This window comes from Sus scrofa, chromosome 3 (assembly GCF_000003025.6).
Source record: "Sus scrofa isolate TJ Tabasco breed Duroc chromosome 3, Sscrofa11.1, whole genome shotgun sequence".
NCBI lineage: Eukaryota > Metazoa > Chordata > Mammalia > Artiodactyla > Suidae > Sus > Sus scrofa.
Window position 1 is genome coordinate 80,586,537 of NC_010445.4, and position 11,756 is coordinate 80,598,292.

Here is an 11,756-nt window from a genome sequence, read left to right on the forward strand (position 1 = left end):
ATTCCTTTGTGATCCTAATCACTCCTTTCAGAGAAACTGTTTTGATGTTCATTTTCACAGATGATGAAGGGGCGACTCCTATTAAAAGAAGGCGAGTTAGCAGTGATGAGGAGCACACTGTAGAGAGCTGCATCAGTGAGATGAAAACAGAAACCAGGGAGGTCCTGACCCCGACTAGCACTTCAGACAATGAGACAAGAGACTCCTCAATTATCGATCCGGGAACTGAGCAAGATCTTCCTTCCCCTGAAAATAGTTCTGTCAAAGAATACCGAATGGAAGTTCCATCTTCGTTTTCAGAAGACACGTCAAATGTCAGGTCACGGCATGTGGAAGAACAGTCCAACAGTGGTAGATTTGAAGATTGTAAAGAATTTAAAGACCTCCACTGTTCGAAGGATTCTCACCTCGCTGGGGAAGAATCTGAGTTCCCTTCTACTTCTCTCTCTGCAGTTCTGTCTGACTTAGCTGACTTGAGAAGCTGTGACAGTCAAGCTTTGCCCTCCCAGGACCCTGAGGCTGCTTTATCACTCAGTTGTGGCCATTCCAGAGGACTCTTTAGTCACATGCAGCAGCACGATATTTTAGATACCCTATGTAGGACCATTGAATCTACAATCCATGTGGTCACAAGGATATCTGGCAAAGGAAACCAAGCTGCTTCTTGACATTAGATGTAGCATGTCTACTTTTAAGGTCCCCCCTCCCCCCAATGCTGTTTGTATAAGTTTTGCTTATTTCTGTTTTTGTGCTTCAGTTCGTCCAGTGCTCTCTGCTTGAATGGCAAGATAGATTCATAGGCTTAATTCTTGGTCAGGCAGAACTTCAGGTGAAAAAATTTGCATCTTCAATATACTTTCTAAAGGGCAATCAGATAATGGATATGTTTTATGTAATTAAGAGTTCACTGTAGTGGCTTTCATTTAATATGGCTGTCTGGGAGGAACAGGGTTCCCTGGCCCTGTACAATGTAATTTAAACTTACAGCATTTTTACTGTGTATAATATGGTGTCCTCTGTGCCAGTTTTGTACCTTATAATAGAGGCAGATTGCCTCCAATCGCTGTGGTTCTTATTATCAAAATTAAGTTTACTTGTATATGGAACAACCACAAGAAATTTGATTCTGTAAAGAATCCTCTTTAGCTGTGGCCTGGCAGTATATAAATGGTGCTTTATTTAACAGAATACCTGTGGAGGAAATAAAGCACACTTGATGTAAAAATAATTGTTTTATTTTTATTGACATGACTGATTGCTATTCTGTGCACTTAATTAAACTGATTGTGATGACTTTTTATTTGTTTACATACGTTGTTTCAGTCTTCTCAGATGACAGTAGTGAGAAAACTGTGACTGGGGGGATGTACACAGTCCATAAAGTAACTTTTTCATAGACTCTTTCACCCCAAAGTTCATAACTGCTACAGGAAGAGGCGTAACTACACATCCTGCTCACCCTCACTTTAACATGCTTCTGAATGCAACATGCCACTGTTTCATAACCTAAGAGCTACAGACCTTAAAAACCCTAAATAAAATAAAGGAATAGTATCAACATGCCATTATTTTTTGTCTTCCTGAACTAAAACTACAGCTAAAAGTAAACTTGTTAGGACAAGCTTTAGCAAGTGGGACACTTAAACTATCTGTACTCAGGGAATCAGTCTGTTCCTAGAGGAGCAGCTATGCGAAGCAAAGTTAAACCTGATTTCATGTTGCTTGCTTTTAACAATGCAGAGAGTCTAGTTACAGTAAAGATCCAATGCTTTCGGTTCTAAGTTCATGGATTTCATCCAATATAAATTAAAACTATTTGTTTTCTTTTTTAAAAGGAAATGATAGGGAAGAGGTAAACTTGACACTTTTTCTGCTTACAAAAGGATAATGCCCTTATAAAATCTTCTACCTAATTCAGCCATTTAGGGTGGTCAGCTGCAATAAACCTTTTATTTCTTCAAAATGTTGTTTCTGCCAACAGAATTTCATGTTCTCTTCTTTACAGACAGGAACTCCTTTACAGTCCAATTGTAATTCCGTTTGCCGTACAGTAGGCACAAAATTCAGTGCAACTGTTGCATAGTGCTCTGGAAGAAAAGGAAAGCTTATTTCTGCATTATGAAAAGGAAAACATCCATACGGTACCACTGCCTTTTCATAATGGGGGGAAAAAACATGTTTATGGACTGTGGGTTTGGTTTAGGGGTTTTTTGGGCCACACACGGGGCATGCAGAAGTTCCCGGGCCAGGGATTGTTTTTTGGACTTTTCACAAAAGGTGCTAGTAGTAACATACCTTCCGGCCAGTTCCTACATCTCCATTTCATGACGATCTTTTTATTTGTTAACTGAAAACAAAGGGAAAGTCCACTAAAAACATCTCTTAAAACTTTGTACAGTCCTACACAACAAAGAAAAACAAATCCTTTCATTGAAGTAACCAGTGAACAACACGCACAGCCGTCTTGCAGTTTATATGCCGGCACCATTGAGGATTCACTGTCCCCAGTGCCTAAACAGAACCCCAGTAACATCAAGGACATCAGTGTGGTTATCAATAAAGAGATCATGTCAATGATGAGGCAACTGACATTTGGTAGCAAACACTCTAGTGGCAGAAACCCGAAGCTTCTAGACCAACCAAGAGTTGGGAAGAATTATACTTGTTTCTTCTAAAAGCATAAATGTTTGCACAATTACTGTAAAACTAAGACTTCATCTTTATTATTTCTTGGTATACATAACTTTTTTTTTTTAATGGCTGCACCCTTGGCATATAAAAGTTCCCTGGCCAAGGACTGAATGTGACCCAAGCCACTGCGGTCAGGTTCTTAACCCACAGTGCCACAGCAAGAACTCCCTACATTAATTTATAGATAGATTTTATATTACATTTTATGCCCTACAACCAAACTTTATAAAGTGCTCAAGTTTCTGTGAATCAGATAAAAACCAAAGCAAGTTAAAAAAAAAAAAAAAGCATAAATAAAGCAATATTAACAGACTAGTCATTCCCAGCTTACTCTCCTTTAGCCATAAGATTACTTACCAATTCTATATATTCACCAGTGATATTTCCATCAAACATTTGGAATTTCCCTCCCTTTTCAGCTTCTAATATAGCAGGAGATTTAGAAAATTTCTGCACCAACTAAGCAAGCAAAACACAACAGACATGTTACTCTGGTACATGCTACCTTTTTTTAACCTAAATGTAAAGTGCTAATGTAACAGTTACTGTGGTTTGGGGGTTTGGTTTGGGTTTTTAATTGTGAATGCATAGCTTTACTCACAGCTTTCTCATCTCTTTCCTCTTTCAGATGAAGAAAAGTCAGCAAATTGCTCCCAAGCCCCTAAATGCTGATAAACTCCCCCCAAATGCCCATCTTTTCCCCTCTCAAATTTTTCAGAAGCTATCCGAAAGACTCTCGAACCCTTCAATCAGAAAAGCAGGGCCGTACAGGAAAACAAAAACAAGCTCCAGTTCCTAGTAGCGTGTTTTCTCCCAACATCAGCATTTCAGAAGTTACTTACATCCTTCACAGTGAAGATTCTGTACAGTTGCTCAACTGCTGTGTCAAACCTTTCCGTCATGTGCAGTGCCACCGTGGGAATCCTCACGCCCAGAGCCACTGCAGAGGAGGCCTGAATCTCAAGAGAAAAGGTTCCAAAGCATAATTAGCATGATGAGATGTTAAAAATTCAGTTTCCCAGTCTTAATAAAACCAAAATCCCCCCAAACTGCACACTACCTCTTCCACTAAAAGCCTCTTGAGCACCACCAATTCTAGTCTTTATTTTGGAAACAGAACCCCTTGTTCCTATAAGCTCTTGAGCTCTGTTCCACTCCTAAACTATGCCTTCATACCCCAAATCCTATTCTCATATGTAAATATGGCCTGGGGACAGGGCGGGCCAATAAAGGTAAGCACTCAGGCCAAAGGCTGTCAATTTCCCATCACCAGATTCCAAGAACAGGATCTAAAACCTCCCAGTCCTCCAAGAGTCTGGAGAAAATGTTCTTCCATTGTGGTATATGAACCTCCAAGTCACCTGTTGTAATCTGTTGCCTACCAAAACAATCTTGTCTTTACAACACTGCCTTGAAGTAAACTCAATATTTAATCTCACAAAAAGGCCTATTTATATAATCCCATCAAAGATTAAAGTCTCATTTCATCATTTCCCCCCAAAAGTGGCAGGGGACACCAGGGTGGACTAACTGGCTCTCCTGGCCATCCTTTATAATTCATCTTCACAGGGGCTGTTTAGAGCTTAGAGCACTTCCTTCCTCCCCTCCCTACATACTGGCCATCAGAAATCATACCTGCAAGGTATTCTCACTCAGTTTCCTCTTAACAGTCATTTCCTGGGTTGCCATCGCTTTGGTTGGCAAAATCATCCCCATTGTAAATTCTACAAAGAAAACCCAAGAAATGGCTTTTGTAAAGAACTTTTTACTTTTTTTTAGTAAAGGCAGAAAGTGAAAACAGTATATAAGACTATGAAGGAACTGTTACTTGATAAAAAGAATTCCTTGATAAAAAGAATTTTGAAATTTCAGAATTTCAAAAACCACTTCATAATTTAAAACTAATCATTAACAATATGAGTACCACCACAACAAATGCCTTTTATCCTTTTTATCAGATGCCTCACTTTTATTTAGTTCTTGATAAAATAGCATAATTTTCAAATGTTCTCTTCCAAAAAGTTCTTATACAACTAACTACTAACAGCTTTATGGCCTTCCCTTAATGTCAAAACCAGACATTTGCTCGCTGCTTCACCACCACCTCACAAAGCTTGGTCTCACAGTATTCAGGCCTGTATGCCAGCCACGTGGGTGACCTCATAGGAAAAGTGGCAACCCTAAACCACTGATGCCAACACCTAGGTACTCAAGTAGCAGAGTCCAAGGATGAGGTGCAGACATGCAGGCCCTGCTGGCTGTTTTACTTCTCTGATTTAGGGAAGAAGACAGTACCCTCAGTCCCACACAGTGCAGGGATTATCTGGATAAACCCCAACTATACCTGTAATATCATTCATTCATCCATTCATTCAACAAAGATTAAGCACCTACTACATGACAGGCATTGTGCCAGATGCTGGAAATACAGCAGTGAACAAGATAGACACCTTCCACACCCTCACGGAGCTTACGGTCTAGTAGGGAAGACAGACATTAAACAAACAAACATACAAACAACTGATGAAATAATTATCATTCCAGAAAAGTAGTAAACAATTTTGGAGGCAAAACAGCTCATGGGGGGTAAAATACAGATAATCACTAATTATGGTCTTACTCATAACTAGCTCAGCTTCCAGACTACAATTTATCCTGCAGCATAAGCAGTTGTTTCTGGAGCCTTGGACATCAGCCTAACCTTGGAATCCAGACCACAGTGCAGAGCGTTACTTGGGTAAAAGCAAAAGGGACTCTCTAGTTCACAAGGGATGCCTTCTTTACCCGTCTTAAGTGCCTTCAGGTAATCTCCAAGGGCTTCCCTGACCTTGGCGGTGCCTGCAGTTTTCATAAGATCCTTCAGTATATCCCCATCTCCTTTCTTTTTACTCACGTTCACCTACAAATCAGAAAAATACAAACCGAAGAAAAATCTGGTTTGATGTATTCTTACAACACTGGGACGTAAGGATGAGAGCACTATGATGGTGAGGAAAGGGAAAGAAGTGGATGTAAGAGAGAATGGAGGTTTCTTCACACAGTTTGCAAAGTGTAAGGGGTTTTTAATCAAGGGTCCATTGACCTGCTTGGTGGCCAAATCTTGAGCAGGCTTCTTAGGATGTGAACTACCTAAATGCCATACATTTTCATGGATATGTAGTACAATAATGATGTAGTCCATGGCCTTTATCACGGTCTAAAACTACACTGTCCAATATGGTAGCCACTTAGTCACATTTGGCTGCTGAGCCCCTGAAATGTGGCTGGTCTGATCTGAGGTATGCTCTAAGTGTAAAAGAATACACACTAGACTGAAGATTCAGTACCAAAGAAAAACGTAAAACAATCTCATTAATAATTCTGAAAATAACTGCATGTTAAAATAGTATTTTTATATGCTGGAGAAAATAAAAAACCTTCTTAAAATTAATTTCAGGAGTTCCTGCTGTAGCACATCAGGTTAAGGATCTGGCATTGTCTCTGTGGCGGCCCAGGTTTGATCCCTGGCCTAGCACAGTGGCTTAAGGATCTAGTGTTGCCACAGCTGTGGCGTAGGTCGTAGCTGTAGCTTGGATTTGATCTCTGGTCCAGGAGCTTCCATATGCCACAGGTGTGGCCGAAGAAGAAAAAAACAAAAAAACAAAACTAATTTCACCTGATTTTTAAAATTTTTAAAATATGGCTACTAGAAGATTTTAAGTTCCTTACGTGGCCTGCATAATATTTCTACTGAATGGCACTTGTCTAGAACTCCAAAACCAGTGTAATTAGGAAAATCAAGTTCCCAATTGCCTGGCCCTGGGCTACCCTTTTTTGGCAGGGAAGAGAGCTGGGAAAGGGAGAGGAAGAGGAGGAGGAAAGAAGAGAAGGCGGGAGGGAGGGAAGAAAAGGGGCAGGAGGAGAGACAGGGAGACAGGGAGAAGGAAGCACCAAGATGCTGCTCTGTGGATGCCCGAGATGCTCTCAGAACAGAGAGGAGTTGGTCTGAAATCGTTTAGTGTCCCTGTGGTTCAGCCAAGCTGGGCCTGGTCTCAGGTTTGTTCTGTAATGCTACCAAGAGCTGAATCTAAAAGACCAGTTTTACATGCTGATGAATCACTTCTCAGCTGATAGATCTGAAGACAGCAAGGTGAAACCATGGCCCCAGAGTATACCAACCACATGTTTGAAGGTATGTCTGAAACAGCCCCACTTTTAGAGCATTTTATAACCTTGAAGAAAGGCTACTCACAGACTTGTGGTTCGGTGTAACTTAAGTTTTTATATCTTGAAGGCCTTCACACTGAATAATTTCACAAATCAAAAAAGACCCTTTATCAAGCTATCCTCATCTGGAAGATAGAACTGCTGTACAAATGGTCTCACCCAGAGCCAAGCTTTTAGCTTAAAGAGGGCACTGACTGCAAAGCAAGCATGCGAGTTACACAGGCTCTACCCCCAAGACAGCTAGAGGAGCCAATCAAAAGCAACACATACTAATTTATGAAAAAACATGACATAAGGGAAAGGTTCCCATGGTGGCACAGTGGGATCGGCAGTGTCTTGGGACACAGGTTCGATCCCCAGCCCGGATCAGTGGGTTAAGGATCCAGCATTGCCAGGCTGCAGCTTAGGTTGTGACTGCAATTCAGATCTGATCCCTGGCCTGGGAACTCCAAAAGCTGTGGTGTGGCCAAAAGGGGGAAAAAAAGGACATAAGGGAGATCACAACGAAAAGCTGAGAATTTTCACTATGAAAGGGAAAGAGCAAAGATTCAGGGGAGGAGAAAAAAAAATCCCATTCACCCAAACTCTGTATGAGGCCCGCGCACTTTACAGTATATACACTTTCGCACTTACCTGATAACACCTCTGAAAGGTTAATGAACCCCATTTCACAGATGAGGAGGCCACGGAGGGTGCAGTCACCTCCCCAGGCCCCATTCCTGGTCCGTGAGAGAGTCTAGGGCTTTGTGGGCGTACCTTTCTCCTGCACCACTCTGTCCAACCCCACGCTGCCCTGCACAGTGCAGCCACCCTTCTCAGCAAACAAGCCTGCCATGAGTCGTCAAAACTTCTATACTGGAGTTCCTATCGTGGCTCAGCAGTTAACGAATCTGACTAGGAACCATGAGGTTGTGGGTTCGATCCCTGGCCTTGCTCAGTGGGTTAAGGCTCCCATGTTGCTGTGGCTGTGGTGTAGGCTGGCAGCTACAGCTCCAATTAGACCCCTAACCTGGGAACCTCCATATGCCGTGGGTTCGGCCCTAGAAAAAGACAAAAAAAAAAAAAAAAAAAAAAAAAAAAAACCTTCCATACAGGAACCACACAATCTGATAAACAGTTTTTCAAATGCCCAACATCTACAGCAGAAACTTGATTTAAAAAAAAAAGAAAAGAAAAGAAAGAAACTCCATCAGATACCTCACCTCAGTGTCATCTACTTCATTTTCTTCAGACAGGTTGGGTATTTCAATCAATCCCTTGTGCTTCACACCAGATTCTTTAATTATACCTAAAAGGAACAAAATGTGTTCTTCAATTACAAACTAACAAGCGACCACCCTGCCTAATAGCCCACCCTCCTCATAGGGCACCACCACTGTGGCGACGAGGCAAGTTCAAGCTTTCCCCACCACACACAGGCCAAAACCAGCCCCATTCTCCTGGCCACATCAGAAATAAAGCACCCAAGAGAGGTGGTGGAGAACCTGGCCAATGAAACTGCACACAAAACCAGGGGCCACATGGAAGGAGGGGAGTGGAGTAAGTGGGTCTGTTAACTAACCCGTGTTTCTTTCTTCGGCCCCCAAGATTCTTCACCAAGTCAAAGCAGGACAAAAGGAAGGGCTATCTTTTTTCTTTTGTAGTTGTTGTTGTTGTGTTGTTTTGTTCAGTTTTTAAGCCATGCCAGTAGCATGTGTAAGTTCCTGGGCCAGGGATTGAATCTGCGCCACAGCAGGGACCAGAGCTGCTGCAATGACAACACTGGATCCTAAAACTGCTGCTCCACAAGAGAACCATGTCTGATAAAGGGCTATTTTGAAGAGGAGTCACAAAAGGGACAAGAAGCTAGAATGGGACAATGAGTTCTGCTCATGGAAAGAGTGAAGGGAGAGACGCATGGCCTGGGGAAGTTTATACGGACTCCACGCAGCTGATTTCCTTTAAAACCAGGCTGCTGGCTACAGTAACATCAAGATGGTGACACGGGTTATTCCCAACTTCAGTCCCTCTCACAGGAGGACCAACTAGCAGCTATGAGTGGACAAGATACCACCGTGAAAATCCCAGAACCCAGACATGAGGCTGATGCACTCTCCTGGACCAGAGGCAGGGAAGGACCTCGTAGCAAGGGTATGAGGAGTGGTACTGCTCTAACCAGACTGCCCTTCCCCCAGGCCAGCGCAGAGCCACACTGAGAGGACCCACTGCAGTTCCTCCAGTGGGAAAAGAGGGAACAAGCTGGATATGCAGTCCTCCCAGCATTGTGGGATGTTTCCTGGGAGGCCCACTGGGGTCTTGACTCAGGGAGACCACTGTGAATCAGATAGAAACAAGAAGGGAGGGAAGGCTTTCAGCAACCAGAGCTCAGATCTGGATGGATGCTGTTCTTAAGCAGTACACCAACAAAGCTCAGCTGGAAATTCTGCCTGATTTAGGTCCCCAAGCATTAGGCCAAAGCCAGCTGTGGAGCCCCACCCACAAAGGGAAGGAAATTTGCAGTTCTGGTCAACTGCTGAGTGTAGCTTCCCATCCTGACCATCCAGGAGCCTGACCAGAGAACCTGGACAGCCTAGGAGCCCATTCACACAGCCCCACTGGGGCAGGGCCAAGCCAGCAGCCCTGCTCAACTATTGAGCACAGCCTCTGGCCTGTCATAACCAGGGAGCCTGAACAATGACCCTAAGCAGCCTCAGAGCTCAGCCTACAGCCCCGCCCAATTGCTTAACACAGCTTGTGGCCTGTCCAGACAAGGAGCCGAGCATTGATCCCTCTGTGCAGAGAACGGTCTCCAGATCCACCCAACTAAAGGATACAGAGAATGATGCCAACAACCCTGTTCAAGGGCAGAGCATCCCCACTGTCTACAGATGGTGAAGCCATGCCTGCTGACATGCCCAGGCACAATCTATGTCCCCATCTGGTCACAGAACACAGCTTGAGGCAAGGACCTACTGTGATACCATACCTGTGGCCCTGCCTGCACACAGAGACTAATCAGCAGTATCAGCTAGTCAGGGAAAACCGCCTGAGACCCCACTTATCCAGAAGCAACTGTGGGGCCCAGCCCACAACCTTGCCCCATCAGAGTCCAGCCAGTGGCACCACCCTGCCAGGGAACACAGTCAGGGACTCTACCTGACCAGAGGTAACTGCAGAGCCCTGCTCACGGCCCCATGTAACCGTGAAGCACAACCATCAACCATGCCTGGTCAGGGAGTCCACCCAGCGGTCCTGCTTCAACATGGAGCCCAGTCAGTCAACTCATCCAACCACAAAGCCCAGTCAGTGGTTATCCCCACCCCAACCTCATAGCACACCCAACCAGACATCTGGACAGCAAGCCCTAGTGGTCCACAGACACGACTAACTGACACATCCAACAACCCAAGTTGAATGGTGAAGGTTTTCTCCTGCCAAAGCAAACCTGTAAAAATGGCAGAAGAGACCACTTACTTTTATGAGCAGACACCAGTACAAGGAATCAAGGCTCAAGAAGAATCAGGTAAACATAACACTACCTAAAAATCCTCTAATAACTGACTCTAAAGAAATGGAGATCTACAAAGTCTATAACCAGGAATTCAAAATAAACCTCTTAAAGAATTTAGTGAATGACAAAAACACACAGTCAACTAAATGAAATTAGGAAAACAATGCATGAATAAAACAAGATCAACAAAGAAATAGAAATCATCCATCAACAAATAAATAAATAAAAACTCACAGAAATACTGGAGCTGAAGAATACAATGACTCAACTGAAGAATTCAACAGAGAGTTTCAATAGCTAACTTAATCTAGCAGAAGAAGAAAAAAAAGTAAAAGAGAAGACAGGTTATTTGAAATTGTCCAGAGGGGAAAAAAAAGAAAAAGAATGAAAAGAAGTGAAGAAAGCCTACGGAACTCATGTGATACCATCAAATGAAACGACATATCCATTTTAGGAGTCCCGAAAGAGAAAGAAAGGGACAAAAAGTCTACTTAAAATAATAATGGATAAAAACTTCCCAAACCTGGGAGAAGAAATGAATGACCAGATTCATAAGGCCCAAAGGGACCCTCAAATAGGCTGAACCTCAAAAATGCTACACTAAGACACACTACAATTAAACTGTCAAAAGTCAAAAACAAAAAGAATTTCAAAAGTAGCAGTATAAAAGAGACTCTCCATATACAAAGGAGCATCCATAAAGCTATAAGTGAATTTCCCAAAAGAAATTTGATAGGCCAGCAGTGGAATGATATACTCAAAATAGTAAAAGAATCAAACTGTCAGCCAAGAATACAATTCCTAGCAAATCTGTACTTCAGAAATAAAAGAGAGATAAAGACTCTCCCAAACAAAGGCTGAAGAAGCTCAATACCACTAAACCTTCCTAAAAAAAATGCTAAAGGACATTCTTCAAGCTGAAATAAAAGGATGCTAAATAGCATCATAAAAACATAAGCATGTGTAAAACTCACTGGTAATGGTAAACATACAAAGTCAGGTTATCTAATATTGTAATGGTGGTGTGTAATTAATTCACTTACAATCCTATATTGACAAATATATTTAAAATAACCAGGAGTTCCCGTCATGGCTCAGCAGAAACGAATCCGACTAGGAACCATGAGGTTGCAGGTTTGATCCCTGGCCTCGCTCAGTGGGTTAAGGATCCGGCGTTGCTGTGAGCTGTAGTGTAGGTTGCAGACGAGGCTCGGATCTCGCGTTGCTGTGGCTCTGGCGAAGGCCGGCGGCTATAGCTGTGATTAGACCCCTAGCCTGGGAACCTCCATATGTCGCGGGTGCAGCCCTAAAAATCAAAAAAATTAAATTAAAATAAAATAAAATAAATTAACCATAACTGGAGTTCCCA

At 42.8% G+C, this 11,756-nt stretch overlaps 2 protein-coding genes across 17 annotated transcripts in view; one reads left to right on the forward strand and one right to left on the reverse strand.

Annotated features, from left to right (window-relative positions):
- USP34 (ubiquitin specific peptidase 34) overlaps nucleotides 1-2,978 on the forward strand; it is a 258,619-nt gene extending 255,641 nt beyond the window's left edge. For 12 of the 15 annotated variants that reach the window (XM_021087489.1, XM_013996121.2, XM_021087493.1 and 9 more), the window contains one exon: nucleotides 61-2,978. In XM_021087489.1, coding sequence (XP_020943148.1) covers nucleotides 61-668 — 608 coding nt within the window. In that variant the 3' untranslated portion in view covers nucleotides 669-2,978. The remainder of the gene's footprint in view (nucleotides 1-60) is intronic. The other 3 variants (XR_002342703.1, XR_002342702.1, XM_021087498.1) reach the window with 3 other exon arrangements.
- AHSA2 (activator of HSP90 ATPase homolog 2) lies at nucleotides 1,220-11,553 on the reverse strand. 2 transcript variants are annotated; one of them, XM_021087502.1, is made up of 8 exons: nucleotides 8,459-11,551; nucleotides 8,100-8,185; nucleotides 5,476-5,590; nucleotides 4,327-4,415; nucleotides 3,534-3,650; nucleotides 3,049-3,150; nucleotides 2,296-2,347; nucleotides 1,220-2,087 (listed from the first exon to the last, which is right to left on the reverse strand). In XM_021087502.1, exons 3-8 carry the CDS (start codon nucleotides 5,540-5,542, stop codon nucleotides 1,915-1,917), a joined length of 600 nt encoding a protein of 199 aa, XP_020943161.1. In that variant the 5' UTR covers nucleotides 5,543-5,590; nucleotides 8,100-8,185; nucleotides 8,459-11,551; the 3' UTR covers nucleotides 1,220-1,914. The 2 variants fall into 2 exon arrangements, with proteins under 2 accessions (XP_020943161.1, XP_020943162.1); XM_021087503.1 differs by lacking the exon at nucleotides 5,476-5,590 and having other exon boundaries at nucleotides 8,459-11,553.

Excerpts from the sequence above, each read along its gene's own strand:
- AHSA2 (XM_021087502.1), bottom strand. The coding sequence starts at position 5,542 with ATGAAAACTGCAGGCACCGCCAAGGTCAGGGAAGCCCTTGGAGATTAC. Across the intron at positions 4,416-5,475 it reads CCTGAAGGCACTTAAGACGG|AATTTACAATGGGGATGATT; the intron begins GTAAAGAAGGCA and ends TTTTCTTTGTAG. Across the intron at positions 3,651-4,326 it reads TGAGTGAGAATACCTTGCAG|ATTCAGGCCTCCTCTGCAGT; the intron begins GTATGATTTCTG and ends TTTTCTCTTGAG.